We start from the raw sequence: 24,731 nt of genomic DNA on the forward strand, positions 1-24,731 counted from the left end.
ATATTTCTTATTATAGCATTTATTTGATAATCCTGACAAAGAACAAACACAACAAATTAAAACAATAGGATATAAGAGTAAGGTGTGTTATTTTCCACTGAAAAACGTTCATTAAATGTTCGTTAAAAGTGAATGTAAAATTAAAGTGTGCTTTCATTTTCAACAAAAGAAAGCCAACACACAAAAAGAAAAATAGTGTGAACTACATTGGACAGCACTTAATAAGCACCATCGATATCGTAAGTCGGTTTAGCGAACCAACAAATCTGACAATGAAATGATACCCAAATTTCAAGGGAACAAAGTTATTTTACATTAAAAACTTTAATGTCCTAAATTAAGAACATTTTTTCAAAGCGAGATAATATTGAAAATACGTCCGTCATTTAGTGCTTCTTGAATGAAAAACAGAAGACAAAGCTCTCAGCAATTGGCCACTTCGAGCAATTTGGAAAAGTTTTTCCGCCACGGAAATTAACTCAGAGTTCAGTTTCTTTATCGTTAACTCTTCCGCAGCTTTCATATAATTAAATTTTTACTTTCATTTGTTCTAATCTTAAAGCTGGCCGAGCGAACTGTAACTTCAATAACCCAAGCACTAGGAGGCGCTATCGACGATTAACTTCGGAATTTACACAGTAAAAGGACTTTAAGAAATAAGGACACTTACGGCTTGCCTTTGATGACGGGATATTCCTTTCTTGAAAGGCTTTGATGACTCCTGACGCATCAGTGAAACTTCAAAGACAGAGTTCGCCTTCACACGGCCTCACTCACCACGTCTTTAGTCGGTTTGAAGCAATTTTTTCAGCTTGTCATGAATATTGACTAGAATCTAGAATTAATCATTCGTGTTTAAAAAAATGCATATTTCGAGCGGAATTTTTTCCGTTGTTTGGCTTCAATATCCTTTATTGAGAACTCAATGGCTGCGCTAAATATACAATAAAGAAATGACACCAGAACGCAGAAGAAGACACGAACACTCACAATCATCGTTAAATACGGTAACCCCATCAACGAACGACCCACCAAAAATTCACACATATTGTTTTCCCACAAAAGGGGAGAAGATTTAGGAGAGTGCTTAAATCAGATGGGATTCGAGCATTTTTTAACATCACCGACAAAGTAACCCTATGTAGACTGGGGAAGGGGAGGGGAGTATGGGTTGGGGGATGCGTGCGTGAACAATGTGCGCTCACTGAATTCAACTTACATAGTTGTCTAAGTATTAAAGCAAGCACCAATTAGTCCAAGTGATTTTGACGACCTGTCTTTTTTTTATTATTCTTATTATTTTTTTGATGTGGATTTTTTTTTTTTTTAACATTATATTCTATGAGAAATTGCAAGTTTATTCTTGCAACCTCACCATTTTTTACACCATTTTAACTCTTATCCATTCCTTTAATGAATGTTGAGTCAATTTGGACGACTTCGTTGGTTTTTAAGAGGTCGAGAATCCAAAATGGCGTGTCCAAAAATAGCAACGGAGAAGAATAAATTACTTGATTGTCATTTGATATGACGTCATCGATAAAACTTTGTCGGTTAGATAAATAGTCCTTTAAACTTTGATTCAAAATCTCAACACCGTTGTCGATTACACTTTAGAGAGCTTACAAATCGACTAGTTTCCTAGTTGTCGTCGAACGCAGTTTGGCGGCAAATTTTGTCAAGAGACACCCTCGCAAGGCGAAGGCTGGCGCGGCATATTTCCCGCCAAATTTAAGATATAGATTGTTTCAGTGTACGTGTTGATTTTTTTTTCTCGCAGAGATCCTTACAGAAAACGATTATTTGTAAACAGTTGTTCCTTAGACACTTGAAGCGAAATGGTAAAGTTAAGAGAAACAAGAAATTGCATTGTATATGCTTACAGAAAAGGTTTTATCAACGATAGAGAGTTCGTATTGTTGTACGACGTCAACACTTCACGAAACCCTGAGTTTCCGTATTGGAATTATGAACGATTTGTCCTAGACGAGTTGACAAATGCGAAATGTAACGCCTAATTTCGCTTCTATAGAAATGATACTTACAAACTTGCCGATGCACTTCAATTACCAGATGAGTTTGTCACTTACAACGGTTTGGTTGTGGAATCTATTCCTGCTTTGTGTATCTACCTGAAGAGATTTGCATATCCCTGCCGTTACTCCGTAAAAACTAAAATCTTAAACTAAGATTTTACCTTACGTTTCCCGTCTTATGCAAGACCACCACCACATTAAATTGAGACGGTGATCATCTTATTTTAACACAGGAGATCTCAAATGAAGACTATCGGAGTCTCAGTTAGTATATAAGATAAAAGGTCGTCTTAAATATTTTCTTTAAATCGTGTTCATTTGAGAAGCGCTTATCTTAATCAACATTGAGGCATCTTACTTTAAGAAAGACCAGTCTTAATTATATTAATCTGAGTCGATGGGGTCCTTATTTTAAGACGTTTTTTGGTCTTGTGGAAATTTTAAGACGCCGAAGCAGGCTATAAGATACTGCCATCCTACGTAAGATGCAATACGCCTTAAGCCTGCGACACACCTGGCATTTTATGTGACGATCGCAGCGAATTTGATCGCCAGCGAAAATCGCAAGTGATTTTCGCCACCGATTGATGCGGACACACCTGGCGATTTTTTTTCGCCGATCGCGGCGTTGTTCATGTGATAAACCCGCCCAACCTGACTGATTGACTTTACTGGCAATTCGCAGCGATAAGCGTAAAAAATTCGCGGGAACGGGCACATTTGGCGAATTTAATCGCCGATATCTGACATGCCAGATATCGGCGATTTAATACGCCGATCTCTACTCTCACCATTTTAGTTCTCGGTAAAAATAAAAAAAAAAAAATAAAAAAAGGCTAACTTGGAAGAAATAGAAAATTCCAACACAAAAGGATCCAAATTTTGGAAAGCCCTTCCTGATTGGTTCATTAAAAAAATGCAGACCTCATAGGGAACAGGACTTCTCTTCTGATTGGTTGATTTTGATCCAAACTCTGCAGACACGGAGTCTGGGCTGGAGTCTGGAGCTTTGATTCATCGCAAACTCTCACCTTGTTCAGACTTAAAACAAGCCGTTAATATTTTTCAAGCAGCGGAGAGTGGAGAATTTACAAGAATTTCGAGACAACAACTTCAATATTCAAATGAGAAGACATCTGGACATCAAATACGGTCTAAAGCCTCGGCTAAACGTTGTAACTATACACGAACTTAACCGCATGCACTGCACACTCAGCGGAATGAAAATGGAATAAAGAAATTACTGTCGCTATCTAAACCGCCTGTTTTTTGAAAACCAAGATAAGTCCTGCAATTCTGCTGCGTCACCGATCAAAGGAATGAGTGTAGTGACAATTCAGACAATCTGCAATGCAAAGTTTATAATTTACGGGACTTTTAAGACCAACAAAACAGTATATAAAATGCCCGCGGCCCGACCTCTGTTTTCCTGCGAATTTACGGTAAGCGGATTTGTATAAGTTGTGTCATTTCAGATTTGGTTTTAATAAAGTACTATGGATTGAAATTTGTTGTGATTTCATTGCTGCATGTATCATGTTCAAGCTTAACAGTATTAAACGCTCCCTGTTTTTGAATGTAGGCTTAATAGTGACCGTTACAGTTAGATTGAAGATTTCTTCCTTGCTTCGAAACTTAGATTGAGATTCTAAAGCATCTAGAATAAGATTGTTCAAATCTTGAGTTAAGATGAAAATATGACTTACCACAGCACTTTGAATCTAAGAAAAAATCATCTTAATCTAAGACGCCATCATCGTATAAATAAGAAGAAAGTCGTCTTATCCTAAGATAAATCGTCTTCAAATGAGATTTACGCGCTGTCTTACCACAGCACCAGAATTAAGTGTAAAAAACGTCTTAAAGTAAGATTTTAGTTTTTACGGAGTACAGTGACATGGTTTTTAACCTTACAAGACCAGTCCCAGAGATCTGCATTATAACCAATCATGTAATGGATTGGATTTACAACCGCTGACATCACTTGTTGACAACCTTCAATCATAACCTGCTTTTCCAGCAAATGTTATGTTATATGCTGATGCTGTCCACCAGTCAGGCGCAGCCGGCTTTAGACAGTTGCTGGGGGTTCATTGATGGAACTCTTCGGCCGGTGTGTAGGCCTGGAGTTAATCAGTGAGCTCTTTACAATGGACATAAATGGGTTCATTCCATTAAATTTCAATCAGTGACACTACCCAATGGATTGGTTGGTTATTTATATGGCCCCGTAGAAGAAAGACGTCACGATAGCAGCATGCTTGCTTCATCAGGTCTTTTACAACAGCTGCAACGATTTTCTAATTCCCCTGTTACGGGTTTACCCTTGTGTCTTTATGACCCCGCACACCCTTTAGGGTGAAGTTCTGACCCCAGATCAACAGGTGTATAATATATCCATGAATGCTGCAAGAACTACAGTTCAATGGATTTTTGGCAACATTATTAACTATGAAAGTGAGAGTTGGTCATCGCAGTGAATTTTCCAATTTATGCAATTGGAAATTAGAAGTCTGAAATTTCCAATTGCATAATTTGGAAAATTCACTGCGATGACCACTTCTCACTTTCATTTACATCCGCAGTTCATATATGAATCATTTCATATACTTAACATCCTTATTAACTATTTTAAGTTTTTGGATTTTAAAAAAATCTAAAAATTAGTTTAAGTGCAGTTGGTAAAATGTATATAAACTGTGCTTTGATTCAAAATGCTCATTTTATTTTGTACCAATCTATTGGTTCCGATTGGTTTGAAATTAATGCACTGCCTTTGGATCAATATTTCATTTATTCACGTCACTATTTGCAACAGTAATGGCTCGGTAACATAGCAAAAACCCCATTTTTCTTACAATAAACAACAACAGTATTATTCCCAAGTCAGTTGATCAGCAAATGATTATACTTGTGTACAAAGTTTGTATCAAGAGACTTCCATACTATGTCAATCTGTAAGCAAAGAACACTTTGGTTTCATTCATTACCCTTATACATTAATTTTTATGTTAAAAATATTTTTATTACCATCATTAAAGCAACGACTAGAACACCTAAAAGTTCAACTGAACACATTTAGTTAAACTAATCTTTTCTGTCGATCAAAACAAATGTGTAAAACATTATGAAGTAAATAAACAAATGGTACCGTACCAGTACTTGCCCACTTGATTTATGAGCCCAGATTTTTTTCCTATTTCTGAACTTTTGAAAATATTCAAAGCAATCAAAACCCAATACATTCAAAATAATTCTTAACAATACTACATGAAACAGAACTTTAACAAATCTCACAGGTTAATTTCCCTTTTTCAAAAGTTTAAGCAGAGCCTGACTTTGAGTTTGTTGTTGTTGCATAAACATTTGAAACATTGCTTGAAATTGCCCTTGCTGATTCTTCATTTGTTGAAGCATCAGGGGTTGTTGAGAAGCTGTGTTTATTTCCTGTTTCTGTTTTAAGTCTAGCTCCTGTTTTTTTAGTTCACACTTCTTATCTGATGCTTCCTTCAAGTATTCGACAATTTCATTTATATTTTTTCTCTTCTTTCTTGGTTCTTCACTACGAGCTCTTTTTGTTGTTTCTGACAGACGTTCCATTGCCTTATTTCTTGCGCTTTCTGCTGAAGCTTTGTCCTTTGTTGCTTTATCTCGAGACTCCTCTGTGGCCTTTTCTGACTCCTTTTCCTGATCGTCCCTTTGTTCCAAATAACTTTTCATTATTTCATCCATTTCTGTCTTCTCAGCGGAAATTGTAGAGGTATTTTTTTCAAATCTCATTTTCTTTTTGAAATCTCGCTTCAATATCTTAAGTCTGTATCTCACTGGCTTTTGGGTCACACTAAGACTTTCAGCGATTCGATCGAGGCACTGCCCTCTTTCTCGGTTACCGGCCTTGTATTTTCATAGTTCAAATAATAAAATTTCTCTTCCGAGCGATAGGTCGTGCTCCCCAGTCCATTTCATCTGAGGAGTCTCGTAAAATGAAAACACCTTTATATAAACCAGTGCCAAAGAAAAATAGAGTATTTTAAAAATCATTTTAAAAACTTGCCTCTGCTAGCACAATATTGAATTAATAGACATGTGTAATAAACAAGTTTCTTCAATCTAATTGGCAAACTAATTACTATCCATGGACACAATGCATATCCATTTTAGAAACTGTAGAAAAGAATTCAATTCCTTTTTTTCAAGTTACAATATAATTTTATGGAACTTAAAAAGGTTATCACTTAAGAAAAAGAGCTGGTAGTGATGTACCAAGAAAGAAGAGAAAAAATATAAATGAAACTCTCGAATACTTGAGGGAGGCATCAGATAAGGATTTTGCTTCTCTTACTTTTCGGATGAAAAACTTCGGTCTGAATTGTTCCATTCAATAACAAAAACAAGCTAATTCTTTTTAAAAATATATCCAGATATTGGCTTACTTTACTGATAGCTACGGATAATGCATTTGGGCTTACTTTACAGGCAAAAATGTTGTGATTTGACGAATACTATAAGCTATAAAATAAAAGAAAACATATCTCATAATGAGGTTCAGAGCAACTCAGAAGTGGCCAATTGCTTTGTGATCACAACGGTAATGGATCAGATATTTTATGGCTGCTAGACCCTCTACGAAAATGGCCGACGTTTTAATATTAGCTTTTCTGCATTCAAATAGGCCACTTTTGAGTTGCAGTGAATCTCACTATGAAAGCGAGGCTAGGTGCAAAACTTTTCATATGAAAATTAAGTTTTTTTTGCAAATGAATAAAACTAATTTTCATTAAAAAAAAAAACACTTAGCACTTAGTCTCGCTTTCATAATGAGGTTCAAAGCAACTCGCAATAGTCTATTAGACTCACTAGTTCAAGTGAAGTATTCTTTTGATTTTTGACTCAAGAACGAGGTTAGGCTTATTTGAATGCCATCAAAAGAATATTAAAATGCAAGTCATTTCTGGATAGGGTCTATTTTAAAAGCACTGTTTTTCCCATACTCGCTTTCGTACATCTCCTATCATAGTTTTAAAAGTGAACTATTTATTACGCGAAACATCCAAGAGTGAAACTGGCCATGGTTCACCGCAAGAAGTTTTACAAGAGTTGTAAAAAGTATGCAAGCAGTAAAAAAAAAAATGAAGAGTAGCTGTATAACATCTTGAGTTGTTGAATGCGACCAAATATCAATTGCATTAAATTTCTATTAAATATTTTCTTACACCTGATAGGTGAGGGCTTGTAGTGAGATTTGCTGACAAAAAAATTAAGTCATTTAATAAGTTATTCCTATTCCCATTCTTATTCCGAGTTCTCAGCCATCATTCAATGGAAAGCGGCAATAAAATTCCTTCGTTCGGTGCGTTAGAGCCAGAAAACAAAGAGTAGTTTTGTGCAACAAAGCATTTCACCATAAATGGTTCAGGGTAGCCAGTTGTCTAGTACTAACACGTTCCGTTTGAAGGTTGGCTATGGATAATGCGCATTTTCCTTCTGAACAAGACATCAAACATGATCGCAAACAAGACATTTTTTGTTTTAATGATTCAAAAGAATACACATAACACTTATTTTATCTTTACCGGCTAACTCAATATTACTCAAATACTGGCCTCATTTGTATTTAACGAATGAGTGGCCTAATTTCTATGTTAACTCTCTTACCGACACTCACATTCCACGGTTTCCAGCCTGCTGGAGTTGTTGATAAGATGATAAGATATAAAGTGCAAGCTCTAAACAATCACTGTGAAACTCGTTAACAGTGGATTTCTAGTTATAACAGGAGATGTCCGTAGTTTTATTACCAATTTAGTGTTTTAACGCTAAGATACGTTCGATTCAATGACCTTATATATAAAGTTAGTACCTCTACAACGTTTCCTAACAAAGTTCGTGTTTACCGTGTTCGCTCGAATGATGATCCCTTCTCTCTTAAATCCATAAAAAGTGGGTAAATGCACCGAAGTAATTGGTATCTCAATGTGAAGAATGAAAAAAAAGTGTACTGAAAAACTAAGTCCAGACCTTCGTTTATAATGGTTATAAGTTCAGAAACTCTTACGTTTCAAGAGCCCGATTGATGCTGCACTGGGTAGGGATGACTTTCAAGAGTGGAAAGGATCAAAGGATGTCTTCCTTCTAACGCTTGTAAACATTATCTCACAGTGATTCGTTTATGTCATCCTTTTGAATGTAAGTGATTCGGCGGTTGGCATGTTCATCCTCAGTAGTGTCCTTCTTGCGGTTAAGCAGCAGTCTTGCAATGCGGCATTTCACAAATAAGACAGCAAGGAATATTATAGCAACCAGACCAACTCCACCAGCGGCTGTTGCACTCGCAATCACAATGACTTGCTGGTCAGTATTCCCGGTATCTTAGAATATAAAATAATGTCTGTATTTTAGAGGATGGCGGCTATAGCTTGTTATTGTCATAACTGGTATTTTCGTGTAGTGTATTACAATAACATTGCTGCTGTTGCCAACTGATAAATTTCCTAGTTTATAACCGTATCATCTATTTTCAAGGGGAGACCCTTTGAATTACCTTTCGTTACTCCTTTTTCTTTGAGCACTATCGGCCCTCGTTTGAGGAAGTATGACTTGGTTGTGCTCTGTTTACTTGTTTCGTCACTTGTCGTTACACCTCTCCTCTTTCTCAAAGGACAACCAATGGTACACCTTTAATTTCAAAGAAAGCTTATATGAGATTAGATTATATGAGTAATTTTAAACCATTGTGTTGCAAACAGTTCAATCACATCTTTAGTTTGCAGAGCAAATAAGTTTGGATCGTCAAAATTTGATCGACACGCTGCAAGTGACATTTTAATGCAATCAGATAATAATTGACATGGTTTCCGTCGGACGCTAAAAAGCGAGCGTGGTTGTGTTCTAATCACTCTCAGAGGAAATTGTGACCAATTTGACTTTAAAGGCAACTGTTAAAAACTGTTACGTTGTGTGTATTTGTTAAACGTGTCTTTTACTTTTTTAATTTATTTATTTATTTATTTATTTATTTATTTATATATCTATTTATTTATTTATTTATTTATTTATCTATACAATGCAATGCAATATAATACAATACAACAATGTTTATCGACAAAAACCCCATGGGAGCTTTTCAGTGACAAGATCTCAATAAATTCCTAAATAGTATATATATACATCTCAAGATGAATAGAAACTCATTTATTCATTTTTATTTATTTATCATTATTATTTTTTTTGCGGAACGTTATTGGGAGATGTAGCATAAGGAAATTACTTGAATCTTGACTATTCAAAAGCAACCGTTCAAAATTTGCTCTTCTCTTTTACCCTGATGAACCTCTTTTGCGACTATTACCACACACATAAATACAGGACTTAAATGGTCTTTTAAAATCTCAATGATAGTAACTTAAAAGTATTTTAAATCGTTCCACAAACATAAAACATAAACCTTTCAATTCATGACATAACTGAATTCTTCGCTTAACTGACCTGGATAAAAGTGTGGTGTGACAGGCCATCAGCTCACAATGGAAGTAAACCGTATCATAGTCTGTGAAGAACCTGAAAACCTTGATCTTAAGTTGTTGATAGCTTCGGATTGAAGAGTACGAGTACCACATTGTGGAATCTACTTCGCATCTATCAAGAACAGGTAAGCTAATGTAACTGAAATACTCCTGGTGGGAGGACCAAAGCAAACATTTTTATACTAACAAGCCAGTAGGGAACTCTATGCAGTGGAATTTAGACTAAAAAATTGCACCTTAGACGGCATTGTCATCATCATCATCATCATCATCATCATCACATTTATTGTTATAAGTGACAACAACAATAATTTATTAGTACAGAGAGGTTGTAACAGAAATGATAAAAAATGTAAAATTTGATTAATCCTTCTACTGCACATTTTTAGCACGTGATATTGAGCTTACGCAACAGGATAGTTGAGGGAAGGGGAGGGTGAAATATCGTTGTATGACCAACATGACCTTTTAGTACCTTCACATTTTTAGGCGTTAAACGACTTAGTGGTATTCTCTCGTCTGTGACAACCTAAAAACCACGAGCGGTAGGAATGTTACAATCTAGAGTCATGAATACCGCCACGTTGGTCACACAAGCACTATTTGCCGTTCAACCACATCGGACGTCATGTTGCCGGGAACTACCCAATGATGCAAATAACGTACCACATCGTAGTCTTATGGTTACACTTGCAGGTATTGAACTCGTTACTACAAGTTTCTTGCTACTCCCTCAACCCCAGACAGGGAAGGGGGATGACTTACTAAGTACCCAAAAATATACAGAGTATATAAATATTATTGGTAGAACTGAATGACAATTATATCTTTCGTTTGGTCTGAATTATACGTACCCAGAGACGATGAAGGAGTAGGAAGGCGAAGAAGAGAAACTATGGTCTTTCGTGGCCTTACAATTCACAGCTATTACCGCCAAACTAGCTCTGGACTCCACGCTGTATTGCATGTATATGTAATCATTTAGAGGGATCGTCAGAGGGTAGTCAATGTCATTGTACGGTGTTGCAAAGGAAGAATTAGTGTAGAAGTCCATCTTGAAGGTGAGGTTACCAAATCCCACTGAAATAAATTGACATTTAAACCGATCAATTGACGCAGTGACTGTTATCCAGAACCTTTTGTTGCAAGATTAAAACCACTAGTCATATTAATCACTAGTCTGTAAGTTCCAGGGGTTGGGTACACAATATACTCTTTGTATGTTATGTATATTTCTGATACAATGGGTCTTAATTTAATCTATAAAAGGTATCGGGTAAGTTAATAGCAACTTCAAGATAATTCGAGTCAGTCACTCATCCATCACTGAAGCGAGCTATATATTGGTCTATTAGTCGTTTACCTACAACAGTTGAGAATCCATTATACCTTCCAATGGAGGGATGTCTATTCCGTCTGGTGTGAAACTCAAGCTGAGAAACTTCTCTTTGGGATAGCTACAGTTGAACTCCAGATCAAAATCGTGGTCTCGGGTGACAGCACTAGATATATGCACAATATCTGCTTGAATCTCATTCGTAAAAATTAGCGAGCTGTAAGTTTCTGCGACTGACGTCCGGCAACCATCCAATTCAGTAGCCAAATACAGGTGCGTTGCACTTTCTGTAGCTCTGCACGAAGAAGAACGCAAGTGAAGTAAGCTTGCATTTAAGTACGGGTATATCGCCTTCTCCAAGGCTACTGTCATGTTGCTGTCATCACAAGTTACAGTCACGCCAGTTCCTAGACGAAGTCAAAAAGCATTGCGAGGTTAGCATCTAGTTCAATAGCAAGCGAGATGCGTTGGTGCAGCACACTATAGTAAGAACACTTCTAGCACCATCAAGCCGACAACCCATGCGGAAAAAAGAAAAATCAGAAAAACTTAAAAAAGCGCATCATGTTGTTCTCTAAGAACCTGAATGTTCCGTCGACGTCTTGAATTACTTCAGCGCCAACAGGGGCAAATTAACAGAGACTTTTACGGGTTAGGTGTGCTGCACTAACCCTTTCTTTTATGTGTCAATAACAGCCGCTGAAGTACACAAAAAACTAATCATTTCTGTATATTAGCCATACGGTAGTTTTTGAAGAATTGCTATTTCTGCTGTACACATGCAGCTGTTTCGACAAAGGTTGTCCAAAAAAGCGTAAAATAGTACGCGACATTGCCGAAAGGTAGTCTGGGAAATGAGCTTTTATCGAAATTTGTTGGGTATGTCCCAGACTACCTTTTGGTATTGTCGCGTACGCTTTAACGCTTTTTTCGGACAACCTTTGTCGAAACAGCTGTATACCCTTGACTACCAACCACCAGACAAAAAAAGAAAACAAATACGTGTTAAAAAGACTTCCAAAAAACGTCACAAGCCGACATAACGAGTAATGTTTTTTTTTTTAATCCATCAAACTTCAGTCCTAAGTCTTGACAACCATGAAAAAGAAACTTTTGCTTATCTATTGTTAGGGTTATTTGTGTGAATTCTTTGTTGGGGAAACATGTTTAAGCGACAAACCTTCGTTTTTTTTTTTTTCTAACCCTTTATTGGTCTGCAAAGCACTTTTCTTTCTTCCAGTCTTATACAAAAAAACCAGAGGAGGATATGTTGTAATATATTGTTGAATAACACCAAATACCAGCTTGCAAAAACAATAAGACGTTGACTACATGTTTCATTGGTTCAAGTGTTAAAAGTGTTGTTTCAGCCTGAGTGATTTTCTTTATCTGACTATTTAATCTTTGGATACTGAGAACTGTTAATATTATGTTAAATTTACAGCTCTTAAAATCTAATCCAAAGCCACACAAATCGGTTTCGTGTCAGCCTAGCTTATGAATGTTTACGTGTTGTTCATGGTACCCTCTCCAGAAAGCGCCGAGCAGTAGTAACATCGGCCCAGTTGTTCAAAGTCTGATCCACGATGAAAATCCACGAAGAAAATATTACTGAGGTTTTCAGCGTGCTCGTTAATAACATTTTTTTAGTTTAATTTTAAGCTAATGGTAAGGAAAGTCAAAGTCAAAACTGAGGGACAAAATGTTTTTCCAAATTTTTTTATTGCTTAGTTATTAATCTCGAATCAAAGTTTTCGTTAATCCAGGATTAGCTTAATCAGTCGTCTTTGAACAACTGGGCCCTGGTGTGCAGATTCTTTGAAAGCATCACCGAAGACACATGTAAACATCAATAGCTGCTGTTAACCAACTAACGTTTCGCTATAGGTACAGATATGTAGAAAACGTTTGAATGCAGAGGTCCACACAACGCAGGAATTAAACTTGCTGGTAATTTTGCCGGATCTCTCTTGTGAAAGACCTCGTGTCAGGCGTCACTTGAACGTGAAAATACAAAACTGAATGCAAGGCTGGCACTACGGCAAAGGGCAGATTTATTAGTGGCCAATATTTCGACTAATAGAATTAGTCTTCCTTAGGGCCAGAGCTATACTGAAGGAAAATATAATAACGGCTCCTTAAATTAAAGTTTGAAAAATACATGGAAAAACATGATTGGCTAATACATGATATGATGACAGCGTACTTGTAAATATGAGATAACAAAAATATAGTAACGGCTCCTAAAATTAAAAAAAAAAATACATCCTAAAAATGATTGGCTAATACATGACATGAAGACAGCGTACTTGTAAATATGAGATAAAAAAAAATATAGAAGTGTATAATCAAGATTCAGCGTTCGTTTTTCCTGTTAATGCCTTCTGGAGATAACGTTTTCCCTCTATAAATTAGAAAAAGCCTCGCGTGCCTTACGGCGGGAGGCATTGATGGTGGGTTGTAGTTCGAGAGGGATAAGTCGCATGTCCGCAGAAGAGTGACCTGGTAAGTTGAAGTGTGTAGGGACTGCTGCTGTGGAGTTGGCGTGATATGGGTTGTTTGTCGCTTGTCTGTGTTCTGTGAACCTTTCACGGATCGTGCGTTTGGTTTCCCCTATATACTGTTTTTTATATTTTTTACATTCAATCATATATGTAAGGTTAGTAGAATTACAGGTTATATGTTGTTTTATTTGTCTTGTTTCGCCGGTGTTGCTAAAAGTGTACGAAGTTCTTGCATTGTCAATGTAAGGGCAAGTGAGACATCCATGAGTGGGGTTGCAGCGGAAAGTGCCAGAGGTGAGCTTGGGTGTCGTGTTAGTGTTCTTTAGTTTTGCTCGAACCAAAAGGTCGCGAAGGTTTGGTGAACGACGGTAAGCGATAAATGGTTTATTTTTGAATATTTTTGAAGGCGATCTGTGGAGTTGAGAATAGGTTGTTTCCTGTGAAGTATTTCTTGAATATTAGGTAGTGCTGGGTTATAAGTGATCGTGAAGGGGACTGGGGTGTTGGATTTATCTTTATCAGGATTATATTTTTGTAATGTCTCACTTCTGGGTATCTGTTTGGCTCTTAAGATTTGTTCTTTCACAAAAAGGTCTTTATAGCCTCGTTTTGTTAAATATGAGAGCAATTCTGCTGATCGATGTTCGAAGAATTCGTCTTTGGAGCAAATCCGACGTAAACGGAGAGCTAGGCTGTAAGGGATGGCTTTTTTTGTATGATAAGGATGACTTAAGGAGTGGAGTAAATACTGGTGTTTGTCTGTAGGCTTGCAATAGAGATCGGTTTCGATTTTTCCATTTTCGAGTTGAATATTAACGTCCAGGAAAGGAGTAGTTGATTATACACTTCAATATTTTTGTTATCTCATATTTACAAGTCACTGTCTTCATGTCATGTATTAGCCAATCATTTTTTTGCATGTAGTTTTTCAAATTTTAATTTTAGGAGCCGTTACTATATTTTTGTTATCTCGTATTTACAAGTACGCTGTCATCATGTCATGTATTAGCCAATCATGTTTTTCCATGTATTTTTCAAACTTTAATTTAAGGAGCCGTTATTATATTTTCCCTCAGTATAGCTCTGGCCCTGAGGAAGACTAATTCTATTAGTCGAAATATTGGCCACTAATAAATCTGCCCTTTGCCGTAGTGCCAGCCTTGCATTCAGTTTTTTTACAGATATGTACTTTAGAACCCTCTCCTTAAGTCAAGTCAAATTTGTCTTGTGCATGCACCGTGGATGAAAACCGGAGATTTTAGAACCCAGAAAATAGCCGAACCGACACTGAGACTGAGACTCAACAGCACTTTCTTAATCATTTGTTATCCATTTGTTAGTATAATTTCAGCGATCTCTTCGCATATTAGTATAAGTACTCACATGATTTGCAATTTGAGATAAATGAGCATAACACGATGGTCGGTTGCTAGGGCTTTTCCTCCCCAAACTCTTAAAACTGAGAGTTATAGGCTATAGACAGAATTACAATGGATCGAATTTAACAAGACTTGGAAGGGAAGTAGGTGGACAAATAACTTAGCAATTGGTTATTATTTTATTTTATTAGACTGCTATTGTAATGTCATAAATGATGCGCAAATTTGACGTCAGAATTAAAATTCAGGAAATTATTGGGAAAAATGCTGTATTGGTTTCTGGTATAGAATTCTATGACTTCTGGTAAAAACCCTTCTCAATCGGATAGAAAGGCGTAAATTTACAGCTAATTAAGAAACTTCAAATTTCCCGCTACATGACCATTGTACATGGTCAAACTTAAGGGGTATTTAAACGCGAAAACAATAAAAAATATCGTAACGGAGAAAAGACAAACTTGCATAAAATCGAAATTGTACTTTTTTCAACTTAGCATATGTGGTACCATGACTCGTATTTTATCACAAAATGCGTCATAACGACGTCATAATGACGTAATTTGTGATAAAGAAACCTACATTTTTGATTTTATGCAACTTTTTGTTTTCTCCGTTACGATATTTTTTTTATTGTTTTCGCGTTTAAATACCCCTAAAGTTTGACCATATATGGTAATGTGGCGGGAAATTTGAATTTCTTTAATATCTCTTGTTATCATTTTTGCTTTTTTGCATCATGGTATAGAATGTTTCGAGTTTTTTGTTTAGTTTTGCTGGCTCGTTTTCCTCGATTCTTTTAACGATATGTTTCTCTTCACGCCACCTTTTTTTTTTCACGCATACAGCCAGAAAGAGTTATTTGTACTGCGTTCGAGATTTTTGATATTTTTGAGCTGTCCTATTATCATTTCCCTTGCAAAACAATAGCATTGTTTGTTGAAAACCCCGGCCATATTTTCTCCCCGTTTTATCTCAAATTTTTAACCAATTTTTTTTTTTAAGTTATTTTAATCTGATTGGCTGTTGTTTGTTTCTTTTTGTTTTCCAGCTAATTAGAGCCTATTTGTAATTGAACTTTTGTTACAACTTTGCACTCGCGTTTCATGTAACTGCACTCCTTTTTTGGCCAATCAGAATTAAGTAATTTTTCATTGAAGTATATCATTTATCATGATGCACGTAGATCTGAATTTTCCAGAGTCGATTGGGGTTTATTCTTTGTTTTTGTTTTTTTATTGTAAACAACAGCCATACGACTTTAAAACGAAAAATAAAACAGTTTTGCTCTATTTACGCCTAAAAAATTTGCACACGCGATCGTTGTTGCATTTTTCAGGAAATAGTCAATGCTTGTTGAGCAAACCCTGTTGCATTATTTACGGAACGCGCTGATTGCTAATTAAGAGTAATATATGTTAAGTAATGAAGAATGTAAAATGTACTTGTAAATGCGGTGTTAGTGGAACGCGCTCAAGTTTACGCCTTATGTGCAGTTCAAGGTACCCATCACGTTTCCTCCTAACTCAATTTAGGCTTAATTTCACTTTCATAAAATCGAAATTGTACTTTTTTCAACTTAGCATATGTGGTACCATGACTCGTATTTTATCACAAAATGCGTCATAACGACGTCATAATGACGTAATTTGTGATAAAGAAACCTACATTTTTGATTTTATGCAACTTTTTGTTTTCTCCGTTACGATATTTTTTTTATTGTTTTCGCGTTTAAATACCCCTAAAGTTTGACCATATATGGTAATGTGGCGGGAAATTTGAATTTCTTTAATATCTCTTGTTATCATTTTTGCTTTTTTGCATCATGGTATAGAATGTTTCGAGTTTTTTGTTTAGTTTTGCTGGCTCGTTTTCCTCGATTCTTTTAACGATATGTTTCTCTTCACGCCACCTTTTTTTTTCACGCATACAGCCAGAAAGAGTTATTTGTACTGCGTTCGAGATTTTTGATATTTTTGAGCTGTCCTATTATCATTTCCCTTGCAAAACAATAGCATTGTTTGTTGAAAACCCCGGCCATATTTTCTCCCCGTTTTATCTCAAATTTTTAACCAATTTTTTTTTTTTAAGTTATTTTAATCTGATTGGCTGTTGTTTGTTTCTTTTTGTTTTCCAGCTAATTAGAGCCTATTTGTAATTGAACTTTTGTTACAACTTTGCACTCGCGTTTCATGTAACTGCACTCCTTTTTTGGCCAATCAGAATTAAGTAATTTTTCATTGAAGTATATCATTTATCATGATGCACGTAGATCTGAATTTTCCAGAGTCGATTGGGGTTTATTCTTTGTTTTTGTTTTTTTATTGTAAACAACAGCCATACGACTTTAAAACGAAAAATAAAACAGTTTTGCTCTATTTACGCCTAAAAAATTTGCACACGCGATCGTTGTTGCATTTTTCAGGAAATAGTCAATGCTTGTTGAGCAAACCCTGTTGCATTATTTACGGAACGCGCTGATTGCTAATTAAGAGTAATATATGTTAAGTAATGAAGAATGTAAAATGTACTTGTAAATGCGGTGTTAGTGGAACGCGCTCAAGTTTACGCCTTATGTGCAGTTCAAGGTACCCATCACGTTTCCTCCTAACTCAATTTAGGCTTAATTTCACTTTCAACAACCCTCCCCCCCCCCCTTCCCCCCACCCACCCACCCTTATTGTTACAGGTGAAAAACGATGACTCTCCCAAATTCCCTTTCCTTTTCCCATCATGCTCTCTCCAAGATTAGATCTATAAACGAGATCAAAGAAAGTAATGTGTTTTTAATCGCGTGTTTAGATCTAGCCTGTAAAAAATTGTTAGCGAAAGAAGATTCAATGAGACTCCGTCTCATAAAATAGTCATTAATTTTATGGGAAGGCGTTTATACCATAAAATGTAAATGACTCTTTAAAGACATCTCCAGAGATGCAGCAATGGCCGCTGAGAAGACGAACAGAAAATAAAAGCCTATATAGTCTGTTTACGATGGCCATATTAGAGGAGCGAAACAAAAGAATGATTTTCCTTTGGGGAATAAATATTCCTTTATGCAAATAAGTGGCCGTAGTGAACACACAGTATATTTTCGATAGGGAATTTTTACATGAATATTTACCAGAAGAAACCACCAACTCTGAACAGTTGTATCCTTGAAAACCCGAGGCACAGTTGCATATGAAGTTGTTGATCCCATCAACGCAGAATCCACCGTTTCTACAAGGATTCGGTTGGCAATCGTCAATATCTAAAAGGAATAAGAATGCTATTAAAGGGGAACACCTCGTGAGTTTAAATTGTTTTAGTAGAATGTCTGCTCGAAGAGATCGATTTTGCTAGGGTGGTAAAATGTTATATTAAGTTTTTCTATATTTCCGGCGGATGACAGCTAAGAAACAATAATTAATTAAAAGATTTGTTTTTTTAACATTTTCTTCTTCGAATTATTCTGTTATTCGACTATTGTGGAATGTTATTATCCATCTCTAGAATGGAGTCCAGGGCATTTTTACCACTGTAAATTGAAATACCCCTTCCAAAAGTCCTAAACTGACATAGTCATATAGCGAATACATATTACGTTCTTAACATCTTAAAAATAAGTAGAAAAAAACTTACTTATAGTACAGTTTCTTCCTGTAAATCCTACATTACAGATGCACCTGTAGCCATTGATCACATCAACACATGTTCCACCATTTGCGCACAGGCTTGGGTAGCAGTCCATGTTGTCTTTTTAAAGTAAAACAAATTCATTAAAAGTGTCAGAAACGTCTTTGGTGAATGTGATACTTTACCTAGACTGGGAGAAGGGAAGATACTACTCGCAACGACTTTTTGAACTGCACGTGGTAGACAAATTTTGGACAGGCAGCTTTTTTCTCTATTTTGGAAGATTCTTGGTCTTGATGTACAAAGACATATCTTTGTTGATATATTTAGTGTTTTCTTTGGGAAATTATGAAGGGGTAGAAAAAACCAGGAAAGATCGTCGAAGTTTCGGGGTCATCGTACGCATGACTGCATTATCAAGAGACTAGTTAAAAAGCATGCAAATAAGAAAAAGTACAATATGAGCATAAATTAGAATAAACGGTTTAAACAAATACCTTGGCCCTTTAAGCTCATTACAATATTCGTGCATCACAGTATTTTGTTTACCACGATACATATAAAATATAAATTTAATTTGCCAATGAAAATTAGGCAAAGACCTAGACACACCTGGTACTCCATTGCCACAATAGCGAGATAAGCATCCAAGCAATGGTGGTTGGAGTCTGTAGACGTAGAACCCTGTGCAGTTGCGGACAGCGATGTTGTTTGAAAAAAAACAGCAGTCACTTTCCCAGGTAAAACACACCTGCCTGTTAACAACACCATCAGCAACTAAAGGATGATTGCCGTCAAGCCAACCTGGTGCACTGACACCGCAATGGTTGGGCGGGACACATATTTCAGGCATTTGGTTTCCAGCAGCTCCGCTGAATCTGAACCAGGCAACTGATCTTACCGTATCACATATATCTGTAATAGTGGAATAGTTCTGCGCTCTGTGTTGGTCGTCGAGGACTGTGTAGCTGGAACATTCTTCCAGAAATATAGCAATCAATCAGTTTTTGGCAAAGGCAAAGAGCGCTCTTAGACATACCTTCTTTCATTAACAGTAACTTTCATAATCTCATGGCAATAGCAATTTCGATAACACACGATAGAGTGTGGGTTGTCACAAAAAACCAACTGTGAAAACGATTCGATTTTTGCCCGTAAACGTTATTTTGACTGCATTACCATGCCGTCACGAGTAGACCTAAGAGAAGAAGAAATAGAAGAAGAAGAAGAAGAAGAAGAAGAAGAAGAAGAAGAAGAAGAAGAAGAAGAAGAAGAAGAAGAAGAAGAAGAAGAAGAATAAAAAGGAGAAGACGAAGTAGAAGAACAAGAAGAAGAGCAAGAAGAAGAAAAACAACAAGAACAACAAGTATGATTAACTTTCAAGACGCTACCTTCCCGTTTACAGGTCAGGGCCCGGTTGTTCAAAAGCTGATAAACGCCAATACCCGATTAAAAACTTACCGATGTTTTCATCTCGCTCGTTAAAAATGTTTTAGAAAGCAAATTTTGAGTTTGCGGTAAAGGAAGTTGATAAGTAAATATCTTGAATCAAAGTTCACGTTAATCCAGCATGACCTTAACCCTCAGACATGCAAGGGGAGAGGGGACGTTCAGTATCTGCTTGTTTATATCCCAAACATATTTTCTGTGAATTTGGTGAAAATTGGCGTCTAGTTATAGGAGATATCAAATGACAAGAGAGGTGCGATTTTAAATTATTGAATGTATTAAAATGTAATATTGTAGGCTGCCAGAACCATATTCTAAGCCAGAAGAAGTGGTAAAGCAGCATGATGATGTTTTGACTTATCGTTTATATTCCAAGCTGTCGAAAAGTGCATTTTCTGATCTGAGAAAAACTCTTATTTTGGGGGAAAAACGAAAATTGTTGCGGAAAAGTATAAAATCTAAAAAAAGGTCCGCCATGCTAGATTACGTAACTGTGCCTTAGCAGCGTCATTTGCGTATGTATCCCATAATATTAACATCATATTGTACACTACATAACAGGTTATCTATTGAAGGTAAAAACATTTCAAAATATCGTACCGTAAGGTAAACACTGGAGCTGGGGTTTCCAACAACCACCACCGCCCCCTCCTTCCTGTACCAAGGTGGGGGTCTGAGTTAATGTTAACGTTTACATGTACGTCCAAGGCTTAATCGGTCTTTGAACAACTGGACTCACAATGATTCTGCCTTGAAACGCCGCTTACAGTCAGCTGGTGTTAGAAAGTTACGGTGTGGATTCTTTCATTTAAAGCTGCGTTGGTCAATGTGTGAACCATTCGTTATTTAGATCCCCTCTTAGATGGAATTAGTTGTCGGAAGTAACTGGCTTGATAACAGAGTGTTACCATTGTGACTACACGTGTCCTTACTAAATCAGCTGTTATTTATTTAAGCCTTGAAGAAACAGAATCAAAGGTGATTACGAGCAGTCATTGCTTCCAATCAGAAGCAAACGTTTCTAATTTGAATAGCAACCGACTTATCAAAAGTATTCTATTCAGTTTGAAACTTAAGCTGGACCGTTTATAGTTGAATAAGAATCATCACATCAAAAAAGTCGCAAACAAACTGACTGAAAAATAACTGCGACCGAATTTTCAATATACGATCAATATACGATCAACACATGGCATGGGGGGCATGCCAACATCACATATAATTGTATTGCTTCGGCTTTTCAGGGAGTGCGAAAAATAGTATTCTATTTTTGTCCTTTAACGCACTAGATAACATGCCATGAACTGAAACTGGCACTACGGTTTTGAGGTAATAAAACTGGAAGTGAACTTTAGTTCAAATCTACATGCTGTTTGTGCAAATGTACCCCCTCTTATAATAGCGCAAAAGTTCTAAATTAATGAGCTTCATTACGTTAGGCATTCAAATACATTTATAAAATACTGTGTTAACTGTGTAGACAAGCAACTTGTGACGGTACAGTAAATTACGGTAAGAACACGTACCACTAGAATCAAGGCCGACAATCCATGCGGCGAAAAGAAGAAACAGAAAAGCTGCCTTAAAGCGTGCCATGTTGTTTTTGAAGAGTCTGGGTATTTCTTAGTCGTCTTGAATTGCCTCGACGCCAAAGTTGTGCCAATCAAGCCCACTAAAGAGTAGACAAAACTAATCATTAGAGGAATTAGCTATTGGGGAGCTATTTATGCCGTTGCCACGCCTGTTTCTCTTCTTACTAAAGAAAGCGTGAAGACTATAAGAGGTTTTATGAAATTCTGAAAAGTCAAATATGGCGGACAAAGGAAATTATTTCAACAGTTTGTATAAATATTGACATTGTTTCTTAAGATACATTTGCAACGCCGCAGGCATCATTGCGTTCATGCACCTGCTAAAATTGATGTTGAGTCGACGAAGTTGTTTTTGCTTGAATTTACGCACATATACCTCTGAAAAAGAATGATGGAGTAGTATCAAAAACAGAACAAGGCTGTTACTCTGTTGCGCGCTCCCATTCACTATATTTGGGAGCCAACAAATTTTTAAACTGCAAGGTGTAGCTTAGTTCTTTTCGTTCTCGCCGAGACCAAAGGCCGCAATGATCTTCCTCTGTACAAGGGAAACATACTGTCCCTCGCCAAGATTTACTGATAAGTACAATCAGACTCCGGATACGTTCTGTGCCAAATGTAAAGGCTGTTGTTTTATTCATTCCGAACTTGCGACTTCAATTCAATTTTTGAAATTTTCATAAACGTTTTTGTTTTTTTACATTAGCAGATGATACGTACAGGACTTTGATTTGAATTGCAAATTGCATCCTAAATGTTTCTCCCACCATCACTTGTACGGTACACGTGACCGGCAAAGAACAAACTGTTTCACCATAAAGTGAGTTTTCCTTCCTTTTCTTCAGAGTTTTTAATTATGATGTACCACATGCCATGTGATTTCATTTTCAACAAGACAAAGCCAACACACAAAAAGAAAAAATAGTGTGAACTACGTTGGACAGCACTTAATAAGCACCATCGATATCATAAGTCGGTTAAGCGAACCAACAAATCTGAGAATGAAATGATACCCGATTTTCAAGGGAACAAAGTTATTTTACATTAAAAACTTTTATGTCCTAAATTAAGAACATTTTTTCAAAGCGAAAGAATATTGAAAATACGTCAGTCATTTAGTGCTTTTAGATAACTAACAGAAGACAAAGTTCTCAGCACTTGGCCACTTCGAGCAATTAATTATTTGGAAAAGTGTTTACGCCACGGAAATTCAGTTTCTTTATCGTTAACTCTTCCGCAGCTTTCATAAAACAAATTTTTTACTTTCATTTGTTCTAATCTTAAAGCTGGCCGAGCGAACTGTAACTTCAATAACCCAAGCACTAGGAGATGCTCTCGACGATTAACTTCGGAATTTACGCAATAAAAGCACTTTAAGAAATAAGGGCACTTACGGCTTGCCTTTGATGACGGGATATTCCCTTCTTGAAAGTCTTTGATGACTCCTGACGTATCAGTGAAACTTTAAAGACAGAGTTCGCCTTCACACGGCCTCACACACCACGTCTTTGGTCGGTTTGAGGCAATTTTTTCAGCTTGTCATGAATATTGACTAGAATCTAGAATTAATCAATGGTGTTTAAAAAAAATGCATATTTCGAGCGGAATTTTTTCCGTTGTTTGGCTTCAATATCCTTTATTGAGAACTCAATGGCTGCGCTAAATATACAATAAAGAAATGACAGCAGAACGCAGAAGAAGACACGAACACTCACAATCATCGTTAAATACGGTAACCCCATCAACGAGCGACCCACCAAAAATTCACACATATTGTTACCCCACAAAAAGAGAGAAAATTCAGGAGGGTGCTTAAATCAGATGGGATTCGAGCATTTTTAAACATCACCGACAAAGTAACCCTATGTAGACTGGGGAAGGCGAAGAGAGTATGGGTTGCGGGGGGGGGGGGGATCCGTGCTTGAACAAAGTGCACTCACTGAATTCAACCTACATAGTTGTCTAAGTAATAAAGCAAGCACCAATTAGTCCAAGTGATTTTGACGACCTGTCTTTTTTTTTTTTAGATGTGAATTTTTTAACATTCTATAAGAAATTGCAAGTTCATTCTCGCAACCTCACCATTTTTACACCATTTTAACTCTTATCCATTCCTTTGATGAATGTTGAGTCAATTTGGACGACTTCTTTGGTTTTTAGGAAGCCGAGAATCCAATATGGCGTGTCCAAAAATGGCAGCTGAGAAAATCAAATCACTTGATTGCCATTTGGTACGACGTTATCGACAAAACTTTGTTGTTAGATAAATAGTCCTCTAAACTTTGATTCAAAATCCCAACAACTTCTTTCTCGACGACGACTTTTAGTGACATCGTTTCCTAGCCGTCGTCGAATGCAGTTTGGCGGCAAATTTTGTTTTACGAGACACCTTCGCAAGACGACGGCTCGCGCGGCATATTTCCCGCCAAATTCAAGATAAAGATTGTTTCAGTTTACGTGTTGATTTTTTTTTCTCGCAAAGATCCTTACAGAAAACGTTCATTTGCAAACAGTTGTTACTTAGACAATTGAAGCGAAACGGCAAACTTAAGACAAAACAAGAAATTGCATTGTATATGCTTACAGAAAAGGGTTTTGAGCCTGATCGTAAAGGCAATCCTAAGTGCAAAGTTTTTATTATGAAATTTAGTTTTCATTCATATGCAAACAAAAACGTTTTGCCCTTATCCTCACTTTCATAACGAGGTTCAGAGCAACTTGGAAGTGGCATATTGCTTTGTGATCACGACGGTAATGGATCAGATATTTTATGGCGGATAGACCCTATACGAAAATGGCCGACGTTTTAATATTAGCTTTTCTGAATTCAAATAAGCCACTTTTGAGTTGCAGTGAATCTCACTATGAAAGCGAGGCTAAGTGCAAAACTATTCATTTGAAAATTAAGTTTTGTTTGCATATGAATGAAAACTAATTTTCATAAAAAAACACTTAGCACTTAGTCTCGCTTTCATAATGAGGTTCAAAGCAACTTGCAATGGTCTATTAGACTAACTCGTTCAAGTGAAGTATTCTTTTGATTTTTGACTCAAGAACGAGGTTAGTCAGCAGGGTCAGGCTTTTATGAATGCCATCAAAAGAATATTAAAAATGCAAGCCATTTTTGGATAGGGTCTATTTTAAAAGCACTTTTTTCCCCATACTCGCTTTCGTACATCTCTTATCATGGTTTTAAAAGTGAACTATTTATTATGCGAAACATCCAAGAGTGAAACTGGTCATGGTTCACCGCAAGAAGTTTTAAAAGAGTTGTAAAAAGTATGCAAGCAGTAAAAAAAA

At 36.6% G+C, this 24,731-nt stretch overlaps 2 protein-coding genes across 2 annotated transcripts; both read right to left on the reverse strand.

Moving 5' to 3' along the window:
• Positions 1 to 5,336: 5,336 nt before the first annotated feature.
• Positions 5,337 to 5,999, reverse strand: LOC146456282 (uncharacterized). Its single transcript, XM_085093284.1, has one exon. It carries the CDS (start codon positions 5,814 to 5,816, stop codon positions 5,337 to 5,339), a length of 480 nt encoding a protein of 159 aa, XP_084949410.1. The 5' UTR covers positions 5,817 to 5,999.
• A 2,012-nt stretch (positions 6,000 to 8,011) lies between these two features.
• LOC146456283 (ZP domain-containing protein-like) lies at positions 8,012 to 22,938 on the reverse strand. The gene is made up of 7 exons (XM_085093282.1): positions 22,826 to 22,938; positions 21,366 to 21,511; positions 10,949 to 11,302; positions 10,414 to 10,639; positions 9,522 to 9,671; positions 8,578 to 8,711; positions 8,012 to 8,404 (listed from the first exon to the last, which is right to left on the reverse strand). Exons 2-7 carry the CDS (start codon positions 21,433 to 21,435, stop codon positions 8,190 to 8,192), a joined length of 1,149 nt encoding a protein of 382 aa, XP_084949408.1. The 5' UTR covers positions 21,436 to 21,511; positions 22,826 to 22,938; the 3' UTR covers positions 8,012 to 8,189.
• Positions 22,939 to 24,731: the final 1,793 nt, after the last annotated feature.

Source organism: Pavona decussata, unplaced genomic scaffold (assembly GCF_977016875.1).
Source record: "Pavona decussata unplaced genomic scaffold, jaPavDecu1.1 SCAFFOLD_259, whole genome shotgun sequence".
In the NCBI taxonomy this organism is placed as follows: domain Eukaryota; kingdom Metazoa; phylum Cnidaria; class Anthozoa; order Scleractinia; family Agariciidae; genus Pavona; species Pavona decussata.